A 25,590-nucleotide genomic window follows, 5' to 3' on the forward strand; every position below is an offset into this window, starting at 1 on the left:
GTAATAAAACTCTGACACTAAATTAAAATGATCACACCCAGATTTACAGTTTGAACTGAATGAGAAGAGATTGGTTTCAAATAGATCACCGTCATGTTTGATTCAATTTACTTAACAGGAAGTTGAAAAACAGTATCGGTGATATTTGGGAAGTTGACATTAAGAATCTTCATAAACACAAAATCACAAATTCATCAAAATCCTGCAGGTTAATGAGCCATTGTTTACTGTATCATCTACACCCACATGCAAACTGACAAGAACCAGTGGATTTTGGTTGTTTTGTTGACGTTGATCACAGTGGAAGTGCAACTCATTCCTGACAGATTGTACTGAACGCTAGTATTGAAACATAAAGGCCACTTGTGAATACAGGAAAAAGCTTGTAAAAGTAAACGGACTACATGAGAAAATTACATTTTACAAAAATAGATACCGTTATTTAAAAAAAATGCAGTTGGAAAAAGAAAATCCCCATGCAACATCTAAAGGATGGTTGCAGCACCCCCTGCTGCCCAGGTAGAGGCTGTGCCCATTAAAGCTGTAACATAATAACTTAGATGTAGCTGTTGTTTAGAGTTCCTTCCTTATTTTGTACGTTTAAAAAGTGGATCACAACATTAAAATCCCTGATCCTTGTGATGGACCCTCAACCTGTTAACATAGCATAGAGGAGCAGATAGCAAATCAATGTCACACACTAAATGATGAAGAAACTTTGCAATGAAATTCACTGAGCTGCATAGAAAGGAACCGATCACCAAAGAATAAAGTTGAGGGGCGAGGCCGGGAGTTGGTTTCAGTGTGCAATATTAACAACGACACACTTTGAATCAAACCTTTAAATACAATCCTTACTCATTCCACGTCTCTCCCATTACACGTGATGCACACCTTTCTCTCCGAGCCTTTCCATAGTTTTAGAGTCATGTTCGCAGGATCGTCTTCCTACACTAAAACCACTTCCACTTCTACTGGCTCCATAAGTTTGTCCTCTCCGCTCAGACCGTTTGTGATTGGCTGAGGCTCGACTTCATCCAGCCCCTCATTGGTCGGTGACTGGAAGCCACTGTCGTTATGCGAGCTGGAGTCTGTAGCTAATGGTGGAGATGGTGACGACTCGCCTGATTCTGCTGCAGAGACCTCCGCAATCCGTTCACTGTCATCTTCCTGCGCCACTACCTCTATTTCCTCGATGGCTGCTTCCTCCTGCGGCTCCTTATCAGCTTCCTGCTTCTCGCTTCCTTCCGGCAGTGGGAGAATTGTCTGCGGGGGCGCCTTGTCTGGCGGAGATTTCCTGGGGACGGCCTCCACCATGGTGGTGACATGTGTCACATCCTCCTCCACCCCGTCCTCCATGGTGATGGTGCCCGTGGTCGGCTCCGTCCTGGTGGTCGTGTCGCTCTGGCTCTCCTCGGACACCGGAAGCGCCAACTCCACCAGAGGATTAATCAGGCCTCTTATTTCAGTCACGCTGTCAGGAGACTTGGGTTCCTCCGAGGGGCTGAGGTCCTCCTCATCCTCTCCTCGGTCCTCCTCTGTGCCCTCATACATCTCGGCATCCTCCTCGGGGATGAGGTCCACACCTGGGACCTCCAGGCAGGACTCAAATGACAGAGGCAACCCTTCCAGCTGGATCATGGACACCACCTGTTTGCGTCTGCTCCCAGAACCCCCTCCCCCAACTTGGCCACCGCCGACGGAGTCTTCCAGCTCGTCGCCTCCAAATTTAGCAGCCCAGTCCACCTGAGGGGTTTCCCCGAGCAGGTGCAGGTTGGGGTCGCTGTTGGTCAGAATGATGCTGTCCCTGTAGAGATTGTGTCTCCTCTGGACAGCTGCCTCCTTCACAGCTGGACAGCGAGAGAAAACAAGAAAATCAGTGTGAACAACTAAGTGAGATCATTTGATTAAATATAATTACCACTACTATTTCCATGGCAACAATACGCGTGTCCCTCACCCATCATTATGTCCTTGGAGACGGACTGCAGCACCACCTCCTCGAACATATTCTCCACCAACAGGAAACGGGAGAAGTCCTCGAAGATCAGCTCTTTGAAGCGAGGCAGCTCCTGGGGAAGGAGGAGGTAGAGATGAGCTTCAACACTTATTTTGTGGGTTAAACATTTTTTTAAAGGCAAAAGCCTCTGTAATTCAAAGAGAGATGTTGTGCGTGCTACTCACAGGGGAGCAGGATGTTGAGAGCTGCTGCAGCATGTATGGGATGATGATCTGCAGCAGAGCCTCTCTGAAGAACTTCTTGCGCACCGTGCTGCTATCATAATCGTATTTCTGACAGGGAAAGACCAGAAACAGAACTCAGCGACTCACAATGGCTTTTCTACTCACATCACTAACCATTCGTTTTCCTGTTCTACCTTGAGAACCCTGTCCTGGCATCGCTGGATGGTCTTGCACAGGTCATCTTCTCCCTGGGTCTCTAAAGACTGGTTGAGCAGCTGCTCGAATGTGTAAACCGCATCGTCCATTTGCTGTCAGAAGAAACAAATGTGTAAGTTATACACCAGCAGAAAGAAATGCCATGTCATACACCTTTTTGTCCAGCAGGTGTAAGTAGAGCCTTCCCCACAGGCAGCATGGGATGCACATTATCTTACCAGGAACTAGGGAGGGATTTCCGGCCTCCTCACACGGCTTTAAAGCATGCTGATCATTCGTATCATATCGGAGAAAAACCTGCTTCTGCAGCACCTCACCTCCCTCATGAGGATCTGAGCCCTGCTGACGAACACCGAGGGGCTGGCCACGTCGAACCTCTGCTGCAGCCCCTCCAGATTCAGCTGCTCCACCATCTCATAGCAGCTCTGCATCTTCACGGGGTGGAAGGCGAGCATGGACAGTCTCTCCATGTGCTGAGGGGGCAGACAGAGAGATCAAGGTGGTACGAGCATCATGCAAGGAGAATCATAAGACCGAAACTAGTTGTTCAGGCTCCCGATTTCTACTTAAACAGAAGCACTAATGTAACTAATGATTTTATTATGACCAAAAGAGATGTCAGATTAATATGAACCGCACCTAAACACCCACCTTCAGTGAATTCATGCACAGAAAAATAAATATCTATTTGCAGTCAGTTAAAATCTGACTTACGTCTCCCAGTTTGTCTTTGCCCCCTCCGTTTAGCGAGTTCTTGCTGATCTCCACCATCTCCCTGAAGAAGACGTCCCTGACCTCGGAGAAGCCTCGGCTGGTGGGCTCCATCAAGGCCTCCAGGATGGAGCTGATGTAGGGCTGGATGTTTGACCGTAGGATTTCCTCCGCCTTGGGCAACACCAGAGCTGCAGCGACACGCAGAGGACGGGAGAAAAAGAGCACATTCACGGTTAGCAGCTGCAGCTTGTAAACACACCGCAGTCTGTCAACGCTTCAGGGAATCTAAGTCATCACGATACGCAGCGTTTGTTTCCTGAAATGGTTGGCATGTCTGACATTCAAGCAAACACACATCAATGGAAGCCCTGCAGCTTTCACCCAACAGACCTACACCCAACTGCTGGAAATATAACCTGCGCTAATTAACATTCACAGCTAGGATTACACCTCTCACACCTCTGCATTCCCCTCATGTTACGTGAACCCGCATCGTTTTTGTACATCTGTGGGATCAAGTCAGAAACGACCCACAAAGTTCAGGTGATGGAATGCGGTTCTGCCACTTTAGCTGAGTAGCAAACAGTACACATCATGCATGTGAGCAGCCGGTGCCAAGTTGACGTCTGAATAGAAAGCTGACAGGCTAAACGCTAACAAGGGTGGATGCTCTGGTGGAGTGGAGACCAGCTGATCAAACAGAAGGAGCAAACCGACGGAGGAAAACAACAGACTTAAGAGTCGGGAGGAGAACGAGAGCTGGAAGATGTGAGATATGGAGGGAGGTTTGGTTACAGAGGAAATGTCCAAACTGAGCTCGTTGGAATCCTGAGCAGCTATTCGGTGACCAAGCTGTGCCAGTGACAACAGAACCGGAGAAAACAGAAGGCATTATGGGTGAACAGTGAAGTGTGCACTTGAGGTCGGGAAAATTGTGTTACACGGGGCAAACTAAGTCATTTTGCAAAACATGTTGGATATAAGTAGGTCATTGAGGAGGAATCCAATTAACAGTAGATCAAAATATGCCATCAAAGGTCAAACATGGAATATTGATTTGGGTTTGTCAATATTTCTCTCTTTTTATTATTCTGTATTTCCTTCTTTCCTCACCACTAAACAGATATTTTTACATTGTGCTGTCCCTCTCTTACTCCTACAGATATCTACTGCTGTGATACTCTAGATTAGACTAGTTGTTTTTTTACAGTGTGATTCATTTTGACCGTCTCACGCAGATCTTTGGTCACCTCGCATCTTGCTGCTGACGTGTTCTTTGGACGTGATGATCTGGTCCATGTCGGTTCGCAGTCTGGCGTCCAGTGGAGCTCTCTGGGCCTCACAGGCTTCGACCATGGCTTCATACTGACTGCTGGTCTGAGACAACACCTGCTTGTAGATAGCATCAGAGATCTGGAGGAGAGAGTGTGTTCAATAATCACATCATTGATTGGCCGGTGTGTCCGCAGTGCAGCAAACAGCTTGATTGGAACTCACCAACATCCAATGCCGCTGCCTCTGCTGCATCTTCCTCCTCAGACGGGGTGCAATGATGCTCCTCAGCTCTGGGTGGAGGGTCTCCATCACCATATTAGCAAGAATCTGCACACACGGGATATTTACTTTTATTAGCTGATATTTTTTATGAGTTAACATTGAAATGAAAGAGTTTCCTAGCATAAGGTTATAATAAATCTGACTGAATTGGACCGGATTGATTTCTGCCTAATGGTCCTCATAGTTCATACTGTGAGCAGTAAGGTCAGTCCCACCTTTTCACCATTTATAGTTACGGTTACTATGGCAATATGGGCCAACTGGGGACTTTTCACATTAGAGGTGCAGTCAGAAATAACAACCACTACCCTCTCCACCCAAAGAAAAACAAAAATAAACCTTAAAAAAGAGCAGTCTCTCTTTCCATGGGGGTTACATGGATACAGTGGGGCGATTGATACACAGCTGGATACAGAGGCAGGAAAACACACACACACACACACACACACACACACACACACACACACACACACACACACACACACACAGGCTCAGCACCTCCATGAGGTTTTAACTAAGTTACAATAATATTTAGTGAAACATGTTGTTGCTTAGTAATTGTTGCCTGATACAAAAAAAGAACAGCAAGGTGTATTGTAGTTTTGAGGAACTAAATTAACAGTTTTCTCTGTATTATTGTGTCTTTGGTGAGACTTGCATTATCTTGTTCTCCTGATACTTCAATGTAGTGTGTGCCATGTTTAACATCTATCTGGATACCATCACAATTGTATAGAATAATTATTATTTTTGGTCAATTAATTGCATTTTTAATAATGTATGTGACGACCCCTCCCATCCAGTAGGGGTCTGTGTTCCTTTTCCTTGTCTTGAGCCTGATGTGGCTTCAGGTATAAAAAGAAAATAGACTATAATTTCCTTTATATTAATATGTGCATCCTTTAATGCCCACATGTATATTTTGTTTTCCCTATAAATGTTTTTTTAAAGGTAAAATTGTTGAAATAGTGCAAACGGACAACTGTAGTTACTCTGCTCTCCATCCATTCTGACACATCAACAAAGGTGTGGTTGATCAAATGAATCTGGTCCCATCCTGTTTAGTGTGTCACAGCCTGAGCAGCATGCACAACACCAGGGCCCTAACCCACCTAAATGGAACGGGGCCGTAATTAATGTTATTAATTGCACCTGTGTTCACCCTGTCAGAACGACTGAGGGCCTATTTAAAGCAGCTTTCTTACAAATTCTGGCTTTTTACACCTCCCAGTGGGTCCATTACGCTGCTATTTAAAAAGCTCTGCTTCAAACACTTTCATGATACCTCCACATTTGCTTATAATTGTGTCTTGTTTATCTGTTGGTTGTTTCACCTCAAACAACCCTTTTAACTGGAACTATAGTTGCTGGTGTTTTTCTGTCTTCCTGCCCTTCACAACCACCTCGCTACGGTAAGTGTTGGCTAACGCTACTTGTGCTATCCCATGGTGTGTTGACAGTCTACTGTTAAGTTGGTGTTTGTTGTATCACTCAACAGTGAGGCTAAATGGCCTTTTTCACAGCAGCCGGTTTGACCTGTCATAGTAAGAAAAGCTCAGGTGTTGTTTAATAAGATGAATGTATGTGACCATTGTGATTTTCTCCATATCAAAATATCAAGTGTTTCATGTCTTGGGTTTTTCGGCTTATTTCTTATAGTGACACAGCTTTCAACCGCTGCGACTGCAATGCTGTTATTGTTTTCACCGTGTGTGTGTGTGTGTGTGTGTGTGTGTGTGTGTGTGTGTGTGTGTGTGTGTGTGTGTGTGTGTGTGTGTGTGTGTGTGTGTCATCAAGGCAAAATGTGAAACCCTTTTTATAGCAGGAAGTTAATGCAGTTGTGGGTACATTGCCACGTGTGTTTTTACATCTGTGGACTGATTTTGTCAACACAATAGCCTCACAACATGTGTGTAGGCCATCTTTATGGGTGTGGGAGCCAGAGGTGGGTACGAAGTGGGAAAGGAAGACTGTGTGATCCCATCACACGATGGTCTCTAGATTATTCCACGTATTGTTTTTTGTTGCATTCTGATGCCTTCAGAATGTGTTAAATATTCTGAATGTATTGGGTCTTGCTGTTTTTTGTTTAGGTCATTTCCTCTTTGCTCAATGCAAACCCCGGTCTTAGCTAAATATTGTTAACTGGCTTTAGGAGTGTTTACATGATTGTAGTCTTTTATTGTGACGTCTTGTTTTCCTGTTAGAGTTACATTTTAAAGAGTAGAGCACTAGTTCTGTGGATTTGCCTGCAGGATTCATGAATCTCACAACTATGTACAGTTATGTTGCTCATCTGCAGCTTATTTCCCCTTCTGCATTCGCATGATAGATAAAAAAAATCCACAGGAATGTCTGAAAGGGAGAGAGGCTGGAAAATGGGGAAAACCCTCATACTGTGTTGCCTGAAATCTTTATCTGCTCCAGTTCAAAATGCCTCTTTTTTTACTGGTCAGGGAACGAGAGAAATCTGGATACAGTCAGGAAACGTGTTAACGAATGAAGAAAAAGTGAACACACAGAGCGACTATGAAGCACCAGCAGGAGACTGAAAGAGACTCATTCAGACGGGAAACCCCGTGTGTGTGTGTGTGTGTGTGTGTGTGTGTGTGTGTGTGTGTGTGTGTGTGTGTGTGTGTGTGTGTGTGTGTGTGTGTGTGTGTGTGTGTGTGTGTGTGTGTGTGTGTGTGTGTGTGTGTGTGTGTGTGTGTGTGTGTGTGTGTGTTGAAGGGTGGAGTCGTTTTGTTGACGGTCTTTTTGAAGGTCTTGTGTAGGTGCACTCTTGTGGTGTGAAGGCAGGGTGTGTGTGTGTTCATGAAGTGGATGGAGTGTTTTCCTCTCTAGAAAGCAGCCCTGCGTCTTTTTTTTCTTCCACGTCGTCATCCATCATTGCGGCCTCTCAAAGGGTTGAACTGACCCTGAACTTTGGACACGTACTGTTTGTTAAATGTTCCTGAAAGTTGGTGGTTCCTTCAGAGAACCTGCAGAATGGGCTGAAACTCCCAAATGAGTTTAAAACCTATGATGCATCCAAGTGCTTCTCATCAACTCATAATGTCACATTATTTCCAAGTGTTGCATAGATACTGTGCCAGTGGGGAAACCAGTTCCTGAGTGTATATAGAAAGGCTAAGTCCCGCCCCTTCCAGTGTGCCCCATGGGACTTTATTTGGGTAAAATTAATTATTTTGACCCTGTATGAAATATGACATGAGAAATAATTAGACTTCATAGGATCCGACCTCTGAGCTGGGTCACAGCTGTACTGTGATCTGAGATCCTGACCTGTGGGGGCGCTCCACACATCATTTCCCAGGTCCCGTAGTGTCCCTTGGCTTGTCTGTGAAGTCTCACGGAGTCGGTGAAGGCTGGCGTCTCAACGGAGCGGTCCTCTGCTAGACCTGTTGGGGGCAGAGAAGAGCAGAGCAGACGCTTGGTGACCTTACAGAAAGAGAAGACCCCCTTATCCCTTCTTTTAAAAGCAGATACCGTTGGCTGTAATAAATTATCTTTATAGCAAAATGTTTTTTTTTGAGTTGCAAGACAAATTGAAATGTTTTCTTGGTGAGAGATGAACGAATGTGTGGACATTTTGTTGTTTTCATAGATTCCCACACTAACAATGGTTTCCATAACATGTGAGTCATTCGTGTAGGAGCTCTGAGAGTCTACTTTTAGCCAGATTTCTGTGAGTTACTGGAGAGCAGGACAACACGACCCTCTTGTCACACACGCGGTTGTGTCATCCCTCAAAACAGGAAGATGTTGGCTTGTTGGAGGACAGCTTTCATGTGGTTGCCCTGGTTACTGCCCCTCCCAGGCGACAGGACAATAGCAGCAGCTCGGCAACATGTGTGTTTTTAGGAAGTTGTTTCTCATCACGTGGTCGCGTTTAAGGGATGAAAATACAGCTGGCTCTCTGAAGGCCACAGCACCGAGGGTCAGTTCGTGCTGAAAGTCATTCATCCCTCACATCAGAGTATAAACAGGTGCACAGAATAAAACATCCCTATAATTAGCCATTTATCCTTCAGGGCAGTTCTTCCTTAAAATAAAAGTGACTACCGGTAATACTGCATTTACTCACGTGGCAACAACATGTGCAATGAAAGGATAGTTTTATTGTTGCTGACCCAGCCTAATTGAAATGATGTTTACCATCATTCATGATGGTCAATAATATAACACAACTTTAACAATGGCAGCAATCATTTTTTAAAAAGCTTACCCATCTGATTCAGCTTTTCACTGGGCCGAAACCGAACTATACAAAGTCCACTGAAGTGTTTCCAGCCTGCAGTGGTGGAATAAATATTTAGACCCCTTTCTTTATTACATGTAGCTTTAGCTCAGTGATAATGGTTTTCTAGGGACCAGCCCAAAAACAACCCATCAGCGTAACATCAGGCTAATGTTTATGATGTCATGGCAAAAAACGGATTCTTAAATCCACTAGTCTTGTCTGATTCCCCATAAAGTCCCAACAAATGTACACAAATCCAGTTTCCTATACTCCATAATAGATAGATGGTTGGTTTGCCAACAGAATGAGTGACGATGGGTTTTTTTTTGTTATGTCTCAAGTAGTTTTGTCTGTGACTCAGAGGAGGCTGACAAAGACAGGAAGTGACCAAGGAGTGAGGAGGGGGGGGGAACGGCAGAGCCAGACAGGAAGCTGTCTCTGCTCCCAGCTCGCTGACTTTGCCGATGGGCTGAGCAAGTTTTTACGAGAATTCCCTGGATAGTAAGACTAGAGGCACGGTGGAGAAATCACAACGCAGACAGCTGCCACGTTGGCAGGTGACCAGCCTTCATTTGGAGGTCAAATGCAGTGAAAAGTGTGAGAGGGACGCAGCAGCAGCCTGGCTCATGGTTTACCATCCTTCACCAGACACTTCCAGACCCACAACTACTAATGTGCACGTCAAAAACAGCCACAACACAGCCTTTTAAAGTGTTATTGACCAAGCAGTTAACCAACCACATTTCCCCATGAACATAATTTATTTGGATGGTTTTTACACGGCTGAATCTTAATGGCATTTTACTTTTACTGCAAAGTGATCCAGTTATACTTGTATGTACGTCCATGGTTGCATTGTTAAAAGGGACTGCTAATGGCTCATCGGCTTACTTTTAATGGTGCCACTTGCAAAAATGTAAACAAATGTAGGCTAAAAAAATTTGGCTCATGCTGTCGTACATAGCTAACTAACTAACCACATAGCAAGTAACGCTATACTTCCTGTTTATATCTTACAAAGGTAAGAATAGCATCAGGAACTTAGCTCTCTAACTCTTTATGTTTTTGTGTTTACTCATATTAGCTGGCCAGCTCCACTGTAATGGGAACATTGAGGAGCTGAGTGGGTGATGATGGACTGCTGACCTACTGTAGTTCAAAATCACATAAATAGCAAAGTATTATTAGCCTTTCTCATATTAGAGTACGGGTCTGTTCCCTGGTGGCTGGGAACCTGGTTCAGTTACGCTGTTTGCCGTTTGGTTTTCAAGAATAAATCAGTGCTTTTAGGGCCGGAGCACTAGTGTGAAATACCTGAAAGTGAAGTCTTGTACATTCTCATCTTGTTGCTCACTTGAAGAGAAATGTCTCCTTGTAGCTAGGACCCGTAAACCGCTACACATTCTCCTCTGCCTGAACCAAACTAGATCAAGGAGCAGATTAGAGTTTCTCTGCACTGTGTGTGTGTGTGTGTGTGTGTGTGTGTGTGTGTGTGTGTGTGTGTGTGTGTGTGTGTGTGTGTGTGTGTGTGTGTAAACTCTGTATAAATAGAACATGTGGCAGCACTTACCACCGTCTCTTTATGTGAGGCATTTCCCTCCCTGCCTCCCTTGCACACCACGCTCTGGTTGGTGGGATTTGAGCAGCGACCGTGGGTGAGTTCCCAGGCCCTCACATCGACAAATGGGCGTGCGTGTTTTCTCCCAGTTAAATGTATTTGACATTTTAAAAAGCCATAAAGCATTCGAATGTCAAATAATGTCTGATTAGACGTCGGCTTCAGGCCACCTGCCTTCACATGATCGAAGGCGATTTGAAACACGGTCACGCCGCTGCTGCTCCCTCCGACACGCATGAGTAGGATTTCCCCATATGGTGCGACCCTATGGAAGCAGCCAAACCCGCGGTATGAAACGCACCATCAACCGCAGACTTCACAACCCCATTACTGGAGACCGTCGCCTCCAGCAGCTGAGTGAATGCTGGATACCCTGTATAGCTTCATCCTGTACGTTGGTGTGTATATACTCGATATTGTCTGGGAATTACACGACGGAGTACCTGCATTTCAGCATTTTGAATCATGTCAACCACCAGCACACTGCAGGCCACAAACCTGGCTTTAAATCCGTTCATCATCCATTTGAAGGCAGGCCTCTCCTTGCTGAGAGCAATGAGGTTTGTGGATCAGAGGGCTGGTGGCTGGTTTGAAAGGCTGTGGGGGTGGAGACCCGTCTGTGATTGATGGCTCTCTAGTGGCCCAGCAGCAGCTATCTGACTATTAATGCCACATCTGCCTGCTGGACAGCTGCACAATCCTGAAGATATTGATTATTATAATCTTTTAAACTCTTGATTGTTTTCTTCATCAATTCATTAATCATCAATTTTTTTTAAATGTGTATTTTGAGAGCCAAAGATGATGTCCTCAAATTGCTTGACCCACAGTTCAAAGGGAAAACGTATAAAATGATCAGTGATATAAAACCAAAAGGAACAAATCCTCTCATTTAAGAAGCTGCAACTAACAAACCTTTGTCAATTTTCATTAAATAAATAAAATGTGCAACTGAAGCCACGACGAGGGCCATTAGAAATGGACAAAACCCTTCCGATAGTCCTGTTTACTTGGGTCACAAGTTGACTTTATGGAAAACAGTGTACCTACTGTACCAATTTCCATCATTGTAACATATATAATTTACATATACTGACCAGGTTTATTATAGATGCAGGGACATGGTGACTCCGAGCAGCCAGACCAGTCTTTTTAACGACGTCTTCTGAAGCATAATCAACTGTTTACTGTAAAGTTATTACCCAAACTGTCTGCAGACGGACACATCATCCTGGTTGAACTCTAACCCTGTTCAACATTCACGCCGGCGTGTTGATCAATCAGCTTGGTGCCGTGCTGAATACTGCGATGAGGTCACCTCCCCTGTTATCTGAGTTTATCAACAGCATGCTTTGCAAATCTTCCTGTTAAGGTGATGCAAAGCAGCAGCCGATCATTTACTGGAGAGTTATTGAGGATAAACCAACGAGAGCTTTCGTAGATTCAAATAGATCTTCAGTGGAACGTTTAACTTGTGGTTTTCACTTATCGACGCCTGCTGAATGGTGTCAGTGTTCAGCTGAAGAACCGCTTTGCATGAAGCTTCTGTGGTCCGAGAGACTCATTCTTCATGGTTACTGCCGTATTCTCTGCATGTCATGACTGATACGCTCTATACATGTATTAGATGCCATACAAATGGATAGAAACGACTGATTATAAAAAGTGTTAACTCCAACCATTTCAAATCTGCTCTGTTGGAAATGGCAGCATGAACAGGGAGTGTGAGTAAATGAATTAAAGGGCTTTTAGGCTGTAAAACCATGCATCACCCCCAGGAAAAGTCTTTTACTGGTTCTGGTTTCCCTCCAAACACCAACATGACAGAGGTGAGACTGGGCGTGTCACCACAGGCCAAACACATAAATGCCAATTCATACAATCAGCCACGGCGATAGCAAAACAGCAACACACTGTTCCTTCCAACGTATCGTGGAGCCCAGCCTCGCAGCAGGAATGTACGGCAGGGACTCTGGCGTTTACAGAGCATGCCTCGACAGGTAGTGTTGGAAGTAACGGGTGAGCTCGACTGGTTACAGACAAGAGGCTGCGTTTTGTTTTACAGTCGGAACATGTGTGCACTAAAGTTGGTGTTGACTAAATCTTTCTTCAGCTGCAGAAAGGAACAGAAGCCCCAGTTTTTGGCTCCTCTAAGTTGGACTGGAGGGTTTTGAAACTAAAACCGATGACAGATAGCTGCTAGCATTCACATGTGTGGTTAAGGATAGCACTTTGAATTCATGCAACTCAGTTGGCATGATGGTTGGCTGAGTGCAAACAAGGTGGAATCAGGTTGAACGACTTTGTCAGCCCGGCACTCGGAACGCTAGTGCGTTGTTTAATTTGACACGAGTGAAGTTGAGTGCAGGATTGTTAGACTTTAACTTACAGGGGAGGAATTGAGACAAACTGTAGCGCTGCTTGCGTCTTTCTGTAGGCGCTGAGCGACTTCATGGTTACAGTGACGTGAGGAAGAACAAGCACAATTGCAGATAATTAGGCTTCATATGATGGAAGCTGTTGAAGCCTTGAAGCTCAAATAACAACATTATAATTGTGTGTGCATGCCCAGAGCCGTGTACTGTAAAACCACATACTTGTGTGCTGGGAAATTAGGGTCAGCTGAGGTAAAAGTCTTGTCTTTGTGGATCAAAGCTTCCACGTATTAAAGGCTATGGATGTTAGCACTGAGCACAACATTTTAGTTAGCGGTATACCCAAAAGTTAAATCGTTTTATTCTAATGTATTGTCATAATACCACGTGTGTGGTAGGTCTCACATGTTTTGTGTATGAAAAATAAGTATTTACGATGCCGACTTTTTAGAAGTCTGAAGAAGAGGTTTGTGCTTGAAACATTACTACAAATAAATCCTTAAACTGGAGCTTTTTGGTGTTTTGTCAATTTTTTGTATTACATGTTTTCTGAATATTCCAAAATGCAAATAAAGTCTATTTTAGTGAATTTAGGAGGAATCTACGGATGCAAATATATAGTATAGTAAGATAAACTTGCCTGACATCAACAAATATTTCATAGATGTGGTCATGAGTTCATAATTTGTGTGAGAGCCTTTATCAGTAATCTAGTCTGTTGACACCACCTGCCTCTGCAGTCAGCAGGATCCCAACAAGCTCCAACACGTTCACTGCAGCCGCCTTTTGTGGATCCACAATCTCTGTAGTTTTGTTTTATCTTTACTTCCCCGAGGTTCCCCTTCATTCTGAGCCACTCCGTCACAGGTCTAAATAAAGTGCGCTGACTGTGAGACGGCACGCATGCATGCAAGCACACAGCCACAGAAATGAACTTAACTTTCCTCAAAGGAAGGCACGGATCCGTTGTACTGCAACATTTAAATTGACCTGCCAATTAAAACGCGGTGTATAATTTGCATCAAAATGCCATGTGGCACAAATGGCTTGGAAGCAGCCAATCATTTTATAGCCCTTTAGATTTCCCTAACGAAGCCCAAAAGTGTAATTCAAGGTCATCTTGTCAAGAGATGTAAGTAGTATGACATGACAAAGAAATATAAAACATTGCACATCCTCCGGCATGTCTCTGCCTTCTGTATCTCAAGACTATCACATGACTCACCATCACAAAAACAAACCTGAATAATAATGCTTAATCAAGAGCAGTTCTCCACCCCGACAAAATAAACATCCTCTCATTCAAATTCAAAACACACTGCGCCATCCTTCAAAATACAAACGAAAGCCGCCCTCAAATACTGGCGCCCAAACAAATAAAGGTGGGTGAAAAGTCCTGAACAATAAAAAGGGAAAAGCAGCTTCTCATTACCGCTACATTCTTCAAGCTTGTTGTAATGTTGATCAGTTCTTTGGACATAGTTTGTTGCATTTCCCTCTGGGGAGTTGCTGCATCTCCCATTTTAAAGGTATTTTTTTATATTTAAAGTTTTATTTCTGAGCAGAGTCTGCTTTGATGTTCTTTCATGATGTTTGGATATAAACATTACTAATGTAAATGGTTCCCAATAGAAGGAATTGTAACTATTTTATTAATCAAGTGACGATCATTTAAAACCGAAAAAAAGCTTAAATCTGAGAAAAGTTAACTTTTTTGGTTTTGCTGATTGACATAGAGAGATGCACATTAACAGCTAATTTAAAGATGGTAACTTTCTCAGTTAATATGACCAACTATCAAACATGAGAAATGAATAGAAATGAGGTTGTGTCCTCAGCTGAATAAATACAATTCCCTGCCTGCTATTTGAGCAATGCGGACTTGGAGCTCTGATCCAAAAGCAACATGTCACACTATCACAAAGACGAATAACAAAAAACAAATACCCATCATTCCTGCAGCGTCTCATTCACAACAACCAGCTCAGTCAGATGGCATGTGAAGGAAAACACACACACACACACACACACACACACACACACACACACACACACACACACACACCCACAGTTTCGTCTGAACCACCCACAATAAATCCAATGGACGACAGACGTGATCATCTCCTACTCTCATCAACAGTTTCCCGTTAACTTAACCCCGCCAGGCTTCTTTGTAGTGACGTTGCTTGCAGCAGTAGAGGTGATGATGTCATTGTGTGTCGTGTTACCGTTGTTGGTGTGTCGGACGCAGTCCTGCAGCACGGCGTGCCACTTCTTCTGCTCCTTCTCTGTCATCACACAGAAGTAGTGGTGGCGGGCGTACGGGTGCCACAGGATGAGCGGGAACTGAGTCGCACACTTGATGAACGGATGGCTGCCCAATTTGGCCTTGATGCCTAAACGAGTCACATGACGGGGATGAGACGCTTCAGGTGCAAACAGATATATATTATAATAACTGATTAAAACACCTGCTTTGGGGATTTAATATAAATATCAGTTTTGTGCCCATTTTCAGCCCATTTTCAGTCTTGACATAAATAATAAATCAGTAAAACAAGTGTAGAGACTATACTTTATATCATTTCCAATATGTTTTGTCATATTCACAGTATATATGAATTATTTTCCTACCTGGCAGGCTGGTATTAATCAGCTCCATGTATTCCTCCATTGAGGTCAAGGCCTTGTACCCGGCACAGTTGATGGTTACTTTGGGATGAAGACCCCGATCGTGTGCCTGTTGGAGGGAAAAAACAAGCCAAGCTGTTTTCACACAAGTGCCCAAATCAGCGAATCAGACAGCTGTTTAGTGGAATAAGAAGACTCACTGTTTTGCTCTCGAAGAGGCTGATGGTGTAGCTGTTTGGTACCGACACAAAGCGGTTCCTCCACTTGTGATTCTCCTCCAGATACTGAAACAGACTCCCTGAGAAGATGGACCGTCCAGCCAGAGGGTCCTAAAACAATCAGACACACTCACCATTAAAGCACATATTTGTATTAATTGAGATCTTAATCAAAATGTGGGTTTAGTAACTCCCTTAACTATGCAGGACACCTGAGTCATAGTTGGTATTTACAAATATGGGCTTGGTGATTTCTTTTCTTTAGTGTTTACACAAGGATTCACACCTCCCCACTTTGTTTTCAGGTTTCCTGTTTTAGTTAAGTTAATACTGTGAGCGAGACGGCTCAGCGTGGAAGGAGGGAACGAACGGGACAGACGTGAGAAGCAATGTTGAAACATAGAGAAGTGTTTGTGTTGGAGAACAGCGTTGCTGCTGTTTGTTTGCTGGATACAGTTAAATGACTGTGTCGGTAAATTTTGCGTGCATGAGTGACGTGGTTACTTGTGTTTATGTAGAGAGCAGGAAGAAAGTGATGGTCCTTCACGAAACAGGATGATGTTGCCAATAATAACTTTGGTGTTTCTGTTTTGTTTGTTTAATTCACTTCGCTCAAGTCTTCCAGTAAAAAAAATAATGAGTGCATAATCATAATGCATCCTCTTCAGTAAGTCGAAAGCAAAAGGCACAATTCAGACTTTTTTATTTATTTAGTCCAATAATGTGCATCATAAAGAATAAACATACATTAGCAGATTAGAAAAAAAGGTAGCCAAGCATTAATTCTTCTGCCATAAGCCCTGAAAGCAGCTGGCGTCCACGTAGCGAGGAGAGCAGACGAACTGCTACAACAGAATCCCAAACAGCATCTCTGTTCATGTGTGAAATGTGCTCCACTTCCCCTTCAGTGATTGAACATGTGAACAAAAGTGGGACCTTCAGTCCATCCAGTCACCAAAAAGATGAGAGGAATACCAAACGTGGTTTGGTACGATGACCCCAAGAATGAGCTCATTCATAGAGAACATCATAGAAGAACGTAGAACATCAAGCTCTTGCCTCACAAAGCTCACATTGATGCAAGTTTGTGTTTGGCATAATTACTTTAGCTACATCAATGGTGTCAATTAATTGGACATCTTGTACGATGGCAGAAAGGAAGCTGGAGAGATTCCAATTAGTTTAGTTATAATGCTGAGTACATTTTGATCATTAGAACCAACTTTTGAATTACCTGATTTGTAAACGACACAGGGAGAAAATAATTACAGTTCCTGTCGGACCAGAAAATGTATCCCAGAGATATTAAAATCACAGGTGGAAGCCGCATACTTTCATTCTTTGTATAGTTTGTGTGTCTAGTTTGTTTTGTTTGTTCTACCCACGGAGCAGGTTTGAACCTCTTTTATATCGGATACAATGCACGTGCCTTCCTGTGAAGCAGCTGGGACTGTTTTCCTCCGCCTGCTTCGATCTCAAAGCGGACGCTGTTGAAGAGAGCGACGGCGTACTGCTGCTCGTAGACATGGCTGAACTCCTTCATCACATCTCTGGTCCGGGCTGCAGGAGGACACACAGACAGGCACAGATCAGGAAACAGCTTCATACACTAGAGAACCGTTAGAACACTTTCAAATTCATTTCCAACAAGAAAGTCTTGCAACGTGGCCGATTTCCACGTCAATCTCTAAGGATGATTTTATCATCTCTTTTTTTAAAGGTTTTTCAAAACCACCTTAAGTTTTCATTTTTATTTTACTTTGTTAAATATTAGCTCTTTATATCTGGGGAGCTGCGACTCTACTGTGTTGACATACTGTCCACCATGTTGAAGAGGCCACAACCTCCACTGCTGCTGTTGGATCGCCACAAAGTCAAATTTAAAGTGGCGTGAAAACAGAGTGATACTATGTCACTCCACACAGAGATATCTCACAGGTATTATCAGCATAGTTCAGTTCATATCATTTATAGCATTAGTAAAACTTTGCATAGTTAAAATGTAACTGCACGCAGAAGTCATTCAAATCTATGTTGTATATTCAAACCAAAGACGAGACATAAAATAGTTTGAAGAGTTGCGTTGCATAGTATTTTTCTAGCATTTTTAGAAGTTTTATAGACTAAATGATACATTGATCATAAAAATAATGGTTATTTGCAGCCTATGTTTGGAGCGAAAGCAAGGATTCTCCCTATGGGTATCAATTCAGACGAGTCAATTTTTCTGTATAGATCCTTTCCCCCAGCCTGACTCAGCATTTCTTTTGTACCACTCTCTGCAAGCAGTATCCTACTAAATAGTCCAAGAACCTCCTGGAGGGGACATGAGCTTTTCCCACATTCCAGTGCTGGAAAAAGAGTCCGTTAGAGAACCGAATATTGTGTTTGGCTCAGTCAGCAGCAGACCGTGTTGACTATGATCTGTTTATGGAAGGGACAACACAGGAAGGAAAGAGCCGGCATGCAGTGGGAGAGCAGGAAGGAAAGAGCTGACAGGACAGGATGGACAGGGAGAGAATGTGGAGGAGACAGGGGACAGGGACACAAAAACCTGTTATAAAACACTGTGTCATAGGAGGAGATGTGTGGACAGGTTGAAGGATTTCAAGTCAGCTAAAACAAAGAGCCCTCCTAAACTCTCTTTAGTAGGGCTGGCCTCGATACTCATCAAGTGTTTGTAGAACAGTGTATTGTGAACTATCAGGTACTGAAAGTTATTTATTCTTTGATCAAATTTTTTTATGTTTAGTTTTTTTCCTGATAATTTTACTTTTTGACTATTATATTTGAATTTGTCACCCGTCAGCTTATGTTTCAATATTTAACATTTGAGAAGTTTTACTTTTTTTTGTTAAATGATGTACCCAAACCCAGGTGACACATCTGTAAGTATAAGTTAAGTGTGGTTATTTTGTCTACGGAGCCCCTGAGGACCACTGATCTAGATTTATTTATGCATTAGGTTATCTTATTTGCACAAGATATTTATCTGATGCAAACTTCATCAGAGTACTTTGTTGTACTATCAGATGTTTAATAGAAATTCTCTGTCCGGTGTAAATTTCCAAGATAAGTGCTGGCTAATGGGGCCTCCTTTCCAAATGTGCAGAGAGGTGGTACTTTCCACTGGTTGTCTTGCTGTGCCAAAGTCAGCAGACTGGATAATTGTACATGGACAGCCCTTTGGGCACTTGGAAATTGGAATTCGGGAACAAAGACCACATAATAAATCACACACTCAATCCCTGTATAGGCATGCCATGAAGTTCTGTTATAGTCTCCATCTACCACATATAAGAAGCATACAGAAAACAGTCTAATTTGTTATGTGAATTACCTGCAATGCCGTCAGAACTGCATTGCAATAGGACGACGATATCTAAGAGTAAATCTTTGTATTATTTACCATGTTCTGCCTCTTATCTGGGGCCTGGTTGTGGTGGCTAAGATAGTTTAGATGTTACTCTTACAGCAACATTATCCAACTCCTCATGGGGGATCCCGAGGCATTCCCAAGCAACATGAGGTATAAAATCTCCCCAGAGTTTTCTGGGTCTACCTACCACAGAGCTTCCTACCAGTTGGCCACAGCCGAAAACTCTCCAAAGGCAGGCCCATTGACCTTATCTGAGAGGGTGAGTTCAGCCACCCTACAGAGGAAACTCATTAGGCCCGCTTATATCTTCAATCTTATTTCTTCCAGCACTACCTAAAGCTCATGACCAAGCTTAAAGTTGGAATGGCAAATTCAAAGCTTTCCCTTCCAACGCGGCTACCTCTTCTTCTCTTCCACAATGAGCAAATTACTCCTGACACTGCACCAATCCACCTTTCAATTGCCAAGCTCCATTTTATCCTCCTCACGACCAAGACCCCAAAATACTTGAACTCCTTCACTTGGGGACCTGGAGGGTTGGGAGTGGGTTGCTATCTCGACCACTTCACCACTTCTCGACCACTTCACATCGACTGTAAACCTCCCCAACAGAACCACTTCATCTGGAAAGAGCAGAGAAGCAATTCTGAGTTACCAAACCCACACTCCTTTCCCCGGCTGCTGCTCGAGATCCTGTCCATGAACATTACAAACAGAATTGGTGGCAAGGGACCACCGTAGCATAGCCCATCACCCACTGAAAAGGGGTTTGACTTCCTGTTGATAATACCGGCACAGCTGTCACTGTGGTTATGTAAAGCAGGTAGCAACCGCACCACCACCCCTATAATACTTCCCAGGGGACATGGTCCTAAGCCTCTATAAGACCACAAAACACATGTAGAGTGGATGAGCAAACTATCATAAACAATCAAAAAGTTTAGTAAAGAGAGACCAGCAATGTCAGATCTCTCAGCATCTTACAGGAGAATCTGATCCACACCTGGCACCTTGCTGCTGATGAGCATCTTAACTAACTCTGAAACCGCTGTCAGGGATATTGGCGAATCTTTTCCCGAGTCTTCAAACTCAACCTTCTCCACAGAGGACGGGTTTGTTAAGTTTCCTCAAGGAATTTGTTGGACCATTTGACAATATCCCCAATCAGATTCAGCAGTTCCCATGCTGAACAAAGCCTGAAGAAACCTCTTTTTCCCTTTTGAGAGAATTCCTCCGACATCCAGGTTTTTGCTTCCCTGAAGCCAAAGTCTTTCGGGCCACTTGTTACCTGTCTGCTCATTCTGGACCAAGACCAAAAGGCCTTCTTCTTTACCTTCATAGCCTCATTCTCAGTTTTCCACCATGGCATGCATAGGACATTTCTCCAATTCATCATGGACCAGGGTCTTACAAATTTACACAGGTTTACCAGGTCTATCCGACAGTCTTCCCTGCCATCTGATCCAATTCACCACCAGGTTGACATCTCTGCTTTATCGACCCAAGTGTCCAAGACATCCGGCTGCAGGTCTGAGGGGGGACAAGCCCCTGGCTGAGTGCTGCTTTGTTGGAGGAGCACAAGTTTGGCGGTTGATCTTGTCCCCTACTGTCTGCATATCATAGTGTCCCTGAGCGAGACACCGAACCCCATGTTGCTCCCCGGTGCTTCAGTGGCCCACCACTCCATAATGCTTCGGATGAAGTAAAAGTGATAACTTCATGCTGTTTGTTGTTGTATGCTTCCAAGATTATCATTGTCATGGAAACATTTTGTAGTATTAGGAAGCAGTAAAATGAAAGAAGTATGGGGCTGCAACATTATACTTCCTCACCGTGCAGTTACAACAAGCTATTTACAGTAATAACGCAACCAAACCCCCTTGTATGTTCAATTTTTACCTGTGCCGACTATTTTTTTCTGGTGTAGTTTGTCTGGCTGTACAACGCCTTGTGTCGGTCACTGCAGGCTTTGTTTAAACGCATACTATTTCAGCTTCAGCAATCACATCTCTCTCCTTCTCTTAGTCGCCTTCTCGCTACATTCCAGTTGTATCTCGGTTAGCAACTTTAGCTTAACAGTTAGCTTAGCTCTTTCCTCTTCTCCTGTTCTCTCCTGCCAGGTGTGTCTAGTGTTTAGCTACTTCCCCATCTCCCAAAGTAGCTCACTTTTTGCTTTGGGTGGCGGTTGATGATTTGGGTTGGGGTTACTTTCTGGCTAATTTAAATAGAAGTATAAATCGTGCCTGGTTATCAATCACAGGAAAATTCCTTGTGATTTCACTGTCGGCACGGAGTCTCATTGGCATGGGAGGATCACGTCTCCTTTGACCTTAGACGGGTTAAGTGCTTCTCCTCAGTGTCACTGTTCAGGATTGTTTTGATTGGTCAGAACAAGAAGGTTACAATGACGTGATGCACTGACTAAATGTTGCTATGTGTATGCTCTATGCAGAGACCTAGGCCTTTTTAGAGGGTTTGCTCATTCCCGTGTAGAGATATAGTGGTGAAGGGCTCAACACCGCGGTGCACTTCCTAATATGGCAGTGATGCGGTTATTGCTGCAGCCCTCCACAAGTATGAGATGTTGACATAAGCTGCTTGCTCATATTCTAAGCATCATTCTCTCCCTACTTTTTGCTTTTATTTAATAGTCTTGTTCTGTGACTCATGTTTGAGTGACGACTGCAAGAGCTTCATTATTCACTCCTGACTTCGCGTGAAGACAAACAAGCACATAACCTCCACTCTTTAAGCGCATATTGCGTATGTGTTGTGTGGGATCACAAGGGAGGAGATAATTTGGTGAGAATGTGCTTGTGCAGCAAGGATAAAGAAATCACCTTGTTGTCCTTACACCTTTTCCAAAGAAGACTCCCAATACGGAATGCATCCACACACATTCTCCCCCCCCCCCACACACACACACACACACAAACACACACACGCACGCACGCACACACACACACACACACACACACACACACACACACACACACACACACACACACACACTCTCAAAGTACTTTTAAAGAGCATGCAGTTTGCTCTGCCGTTCATGTGAAGAGATACAGGGTGTCGGCACCACCAGATAGGTAGAGATGACACAGCGACAGGGTGTGTGAGAGCAGACAGCAGTTTCAGCTATTAATCTGGTGACATGTTTCTACCTGCTTTTCTTCTGCAACTCCCTCATTACGTTCTCCACAAACTCCTCCTCTGACTCATCGCTTTATCTTTTTCTCAGCCAGACTTGTGGGCAGAAACGTTGCACTACTTTAGGTAATCTCGCTTCAAACCTGAAATGATCATTGCTCTGTATACAGATTTTTTCTTTCATTTTGAATCTTAGACTTCCCAAATATATCAATTTAACATCTGTTTGTCACCTGAGCCATTTCCATTCACCAACATTATGTGAGATGCAGTTGAAGCTCCAGAAAAGACCTTTTTGAGATGATTATTTGCCAAAAGCTAATCTGAATATTGCTGCATATTCCTTGATTTTAAGAAGCCTACCTATGAGAGGATGATGTATGCAAAATGCATTTATATTGCATATCTAAAAAAAATATTTTTTTGAATAATTGGAAACTGTTAACTGTTCAATATAAAAAGGGAAAAATGTCTATCACAAATACTTCCCTCGGTCATAAGTGGCGTATTCAAATCACTTGTTTGTTTGTCCAACAGTCTAAAACACAACGATGTCCAGTGTTCAAGGCATAAATCCAACTTTTACAGCGATACTAGTCTTCAGATAGACGTGATAAACAGAACTGATGTAAACTTAGAAACCGCCACAAGAGCCAGCTTCTAACAATGTTGTTCTCCCTATTTTAAACTATTTCTGAGAGTATTTCTCTTTCTGGTTCACAAGAAAAAGCAACAACAAACAAACTGAGTGTCTGGACCTCAAGAACATAATCTTTGGTTTCCAGAAGTGGTTTCCTCGTACGAGTATGCCTGCCAACACACACACACACACACACACACACACACACACACACACACACACACACACACACACACACACACACACAAGCACAATTACAATACTGAAGGAACATCCTAACTGAGGCTAAAATGATTCTCAAACAACAGTTGCTGCAAAGCAGAAGTATGAAGGAATCGAAACGGCAACCGAAAAATCAAAAGGGGCGAGACATTTCCTGGGATGTTTTTGACCTTGGACATCTTGTAGAAATGCCAGTTTGACATTTTCCAGAAAGCATCTAAACCTGCATGTTCATGGAAGTTTTTCCCAGCTTCAATGTTCCTTTGCTTCCACGCCTTGCTGAAAGAATCACACAGACCTGCAGAGTTCATAGTGGGAGTTTGGAGCAATCTGAGACTTAAATAGCAGCCAGTCCCAAACCTATACAAACATGCTCCCCTTTGGGAAACCTACTTATTATCTCTGGGAAATAGGCCTGCAGCAGCGATCGGGGGGAACTGTTCAAGTAGAGCGGAGCAACAATACACTGATATGAATGACAAGCTTTGTCCTGGAATGAAACGGGGAAAGGTGACACTTGCTGAGAGGGCGTCTGCGCGCATCACAGTTCAATTTAATGTATTTCAACACCATACACTGTGTTCAGAAATGTATGACTTCTTTTTTTTTTCTTCTTCTTCTTCTTTTTGGCAAAGCATGCAAAGTGGTCTCAGTGGATTTCTCTCTGCAGGCTGCAGCGTGACAGCTCAGTTTAAACATGGTTTGTTGTATCTCAGACACATAAGCATGGTGTTTAAAACGACAGGAAATCAGATGAGAAGTTTAAATTGAAATTGACACCTTTTGAGACAGTTTGATTTCTAGGGTCCCTTATTTGGAAAATTTAATTTAAGATTTTTTTTTTACTATGTCCATATACACTATTACCTTGTTACAAATCATGAGTTAATGAGCACATGAGTTTTGGATATGGATGAAATAACTTTGAAGTGACTTCTGTGAGCTGCAGCTCGGCCACTCCTCGCTCAGCCTACCTGTTATCATCTCCCGCCTGCTCTCATCCAGGTGAGAGGAAACCACGTCCCCCATGGTTACAGGGGAGCCGCACAGATCCTGGATCCGAGTATCCGAGCTGCTTACAGGCTGCGCTCAAGAGGGAAATGCGTCTTGGTTATATTTCCAGTAGTGTGAAATATCAGAGTAGGTCACTTTTCCTCCTGAGAGGCGCTGGCTGCGTGGCTTCTCTCCCGTCTGGAGGAGGAGGACTGCGGGGAGGTGTCGACTCCCCTCCGGTGAGGGGCAGGAGGAGGAGGAGGAGGTGAACACTGGTGTGGTTCACGGCGGGAGGACACACCCTCTGAGAGTCGTCACTGGTCCAACGTGTTCAGGCGGCCCTGCCAAGGGTGTGTCCTCCACCACGAGCTTAATGTAACTTCTTCAATATTTACTGTGAATGCGAGCGTTATGTTTGTGAATGTGCGATCAAACTTTATTGGACTTCAACGTAAAGCCGAATTCAAAATATGCCATTTAAACCAAAACCACCCATACTCTGTAGAAACAAAGATCAACCCAAAGCAATGTGGCTTTATTTCAAAAATAGTTTTGTTTTTTATTAATTTGAATACTACTCTTGAAGCCCCAAATAAGTGGAATGCTATCAGAAGTTTTGCAGAGTGAAAAACCGTTTTTCCATGACGCCCCGGGTTTGCGCTTTGCTGCAGAAGGATACATGCTGCCCCCTTGTGGACACTTTGTTTCTCAGGTATATAATAATGACACAGGGCTGTATTAGATAATAAACGATGCTGATTGCTTACAGAGCAGATAGGTGTGAAATTATTCAACCATACATCTAAAAATGTGCACAATATTATCACTGATTGTCCATATTCAGCGTGAAATCCATTAGATCTATTCTATAGTCTTTATTAACTATATTGCCTGTCAGAGCTAGAAGTGCATCGTATATATGGATCCTCTGGCGACAAGTATATGCAGTAACCACCAGGCTACACAACAGCAATAATCCCCTATAGTGCTGGACAAGTTTGCCCATAAATTAATCGATCAACATGAAATAAATCAGCAACATTTGCCAGGAGTTTGTTTTCCTGAATTCCATTCATCAAGCAAAATGCCAATATTAATTTCAACTTCTCAAATGCTTTTCTCTTTATGTTGGCTTTTTTTCAAATAAGCTGTTTGTAGACATCACAATGGTCTCTGTGGCGTTCAATAGAAGAATAATCGATCCATTAAAACGACACCCTTTAACCACAGCGTCATTAATTTCTTACATATAGAGATGATTAGAATCTCCTTTAGTGTTTAAAACATAATAATAAGGTTACAATAGGCCTATTTGAATGGCGTATTTATAGGAGGCTATAAATATCTTTCCAGAGATCCGAATAATAAAGAGGAGTATTAACTCAAGAACACGTACGAGGCTGTAGTAAGTCGCAGTTGTAACCTAACATCCATAGACTGGATATAA

The 25,590-nt window shown here is 43.3% G+C and overlaps 1 protein-coding gene across 1 annotated transcript; it reads right to left on the minus strand.

The window, feature by feature from the left end:
• Positions 1-91: 91 nt before the first annotated feature.
• niban2a (niban apoptosis regulator 2a) lies at positions 92-24,363 on the minus strand. Its single transcript, XM_084035203.1, has 14 exons — positions 24,125-24,363; positions 17,186-17,316; positions 15,739-15,867; positions 15,542-15,647; positions 15,136-15,303; positions 7,957-8,072; positions 4,612-4,716; positions 4,365-4,527; positions 3,115-3,302; positions 2,718-2,873; positions 2,379-2,492; positions 2,185-2,292; positions 1,961-2,072; positions 92-1,850 (listed from the first exon to the last, which is right to left on the minus strand). Exons 1-14 carry the CDS (start codon positions 24,177-24,179, stop codon positions 949-951), a joined length of 2,553 nt encoding a protein of 850 aa, XP_083891329.1. The 5' UTR covers positions 24,180-24,363; the 3' UTR covers positions 92-948.
• Between the last annotated feature and the right edge of the window lie 1,227 nt (positions 24,364-25,590).

This window comes from Eutrigla gurnardus (assembly GCF_963514095.1).
Source record: "Eutrigla gurnardus genome assembly, chromosome: 19".
Taxonomy (NCBI): domain Eukaryota; kingdom Metazoa; phylum Chordata; class Actinopteri; order Perciformes; family Triglidae; genus Eutrigla; species Eutrigla gurnardus.

Coding starts and splice junctions, on each gene's coding strand:
- niban2a (XM_084035203.1), bottom strand. CDS start 24,179: ATGGGGGACGTGGTTTCCTCTCACCTGGATGAGAGCAGGCGGGAGATG. Junction 8,073..15,135: donor CGTCCGACACACCAACAACG/GTAACACGACAC, acceptor TGCCCCCAACAG/GTCTAGCAGAGGACCGCTCC. Junction 1,851..1,960: donor CTCCAAGGACATAATGATGG/GTGAGGGACACG, acceptor CTCGCTGTCCAG/CTGTGAAGGAGGCAGCTGTC.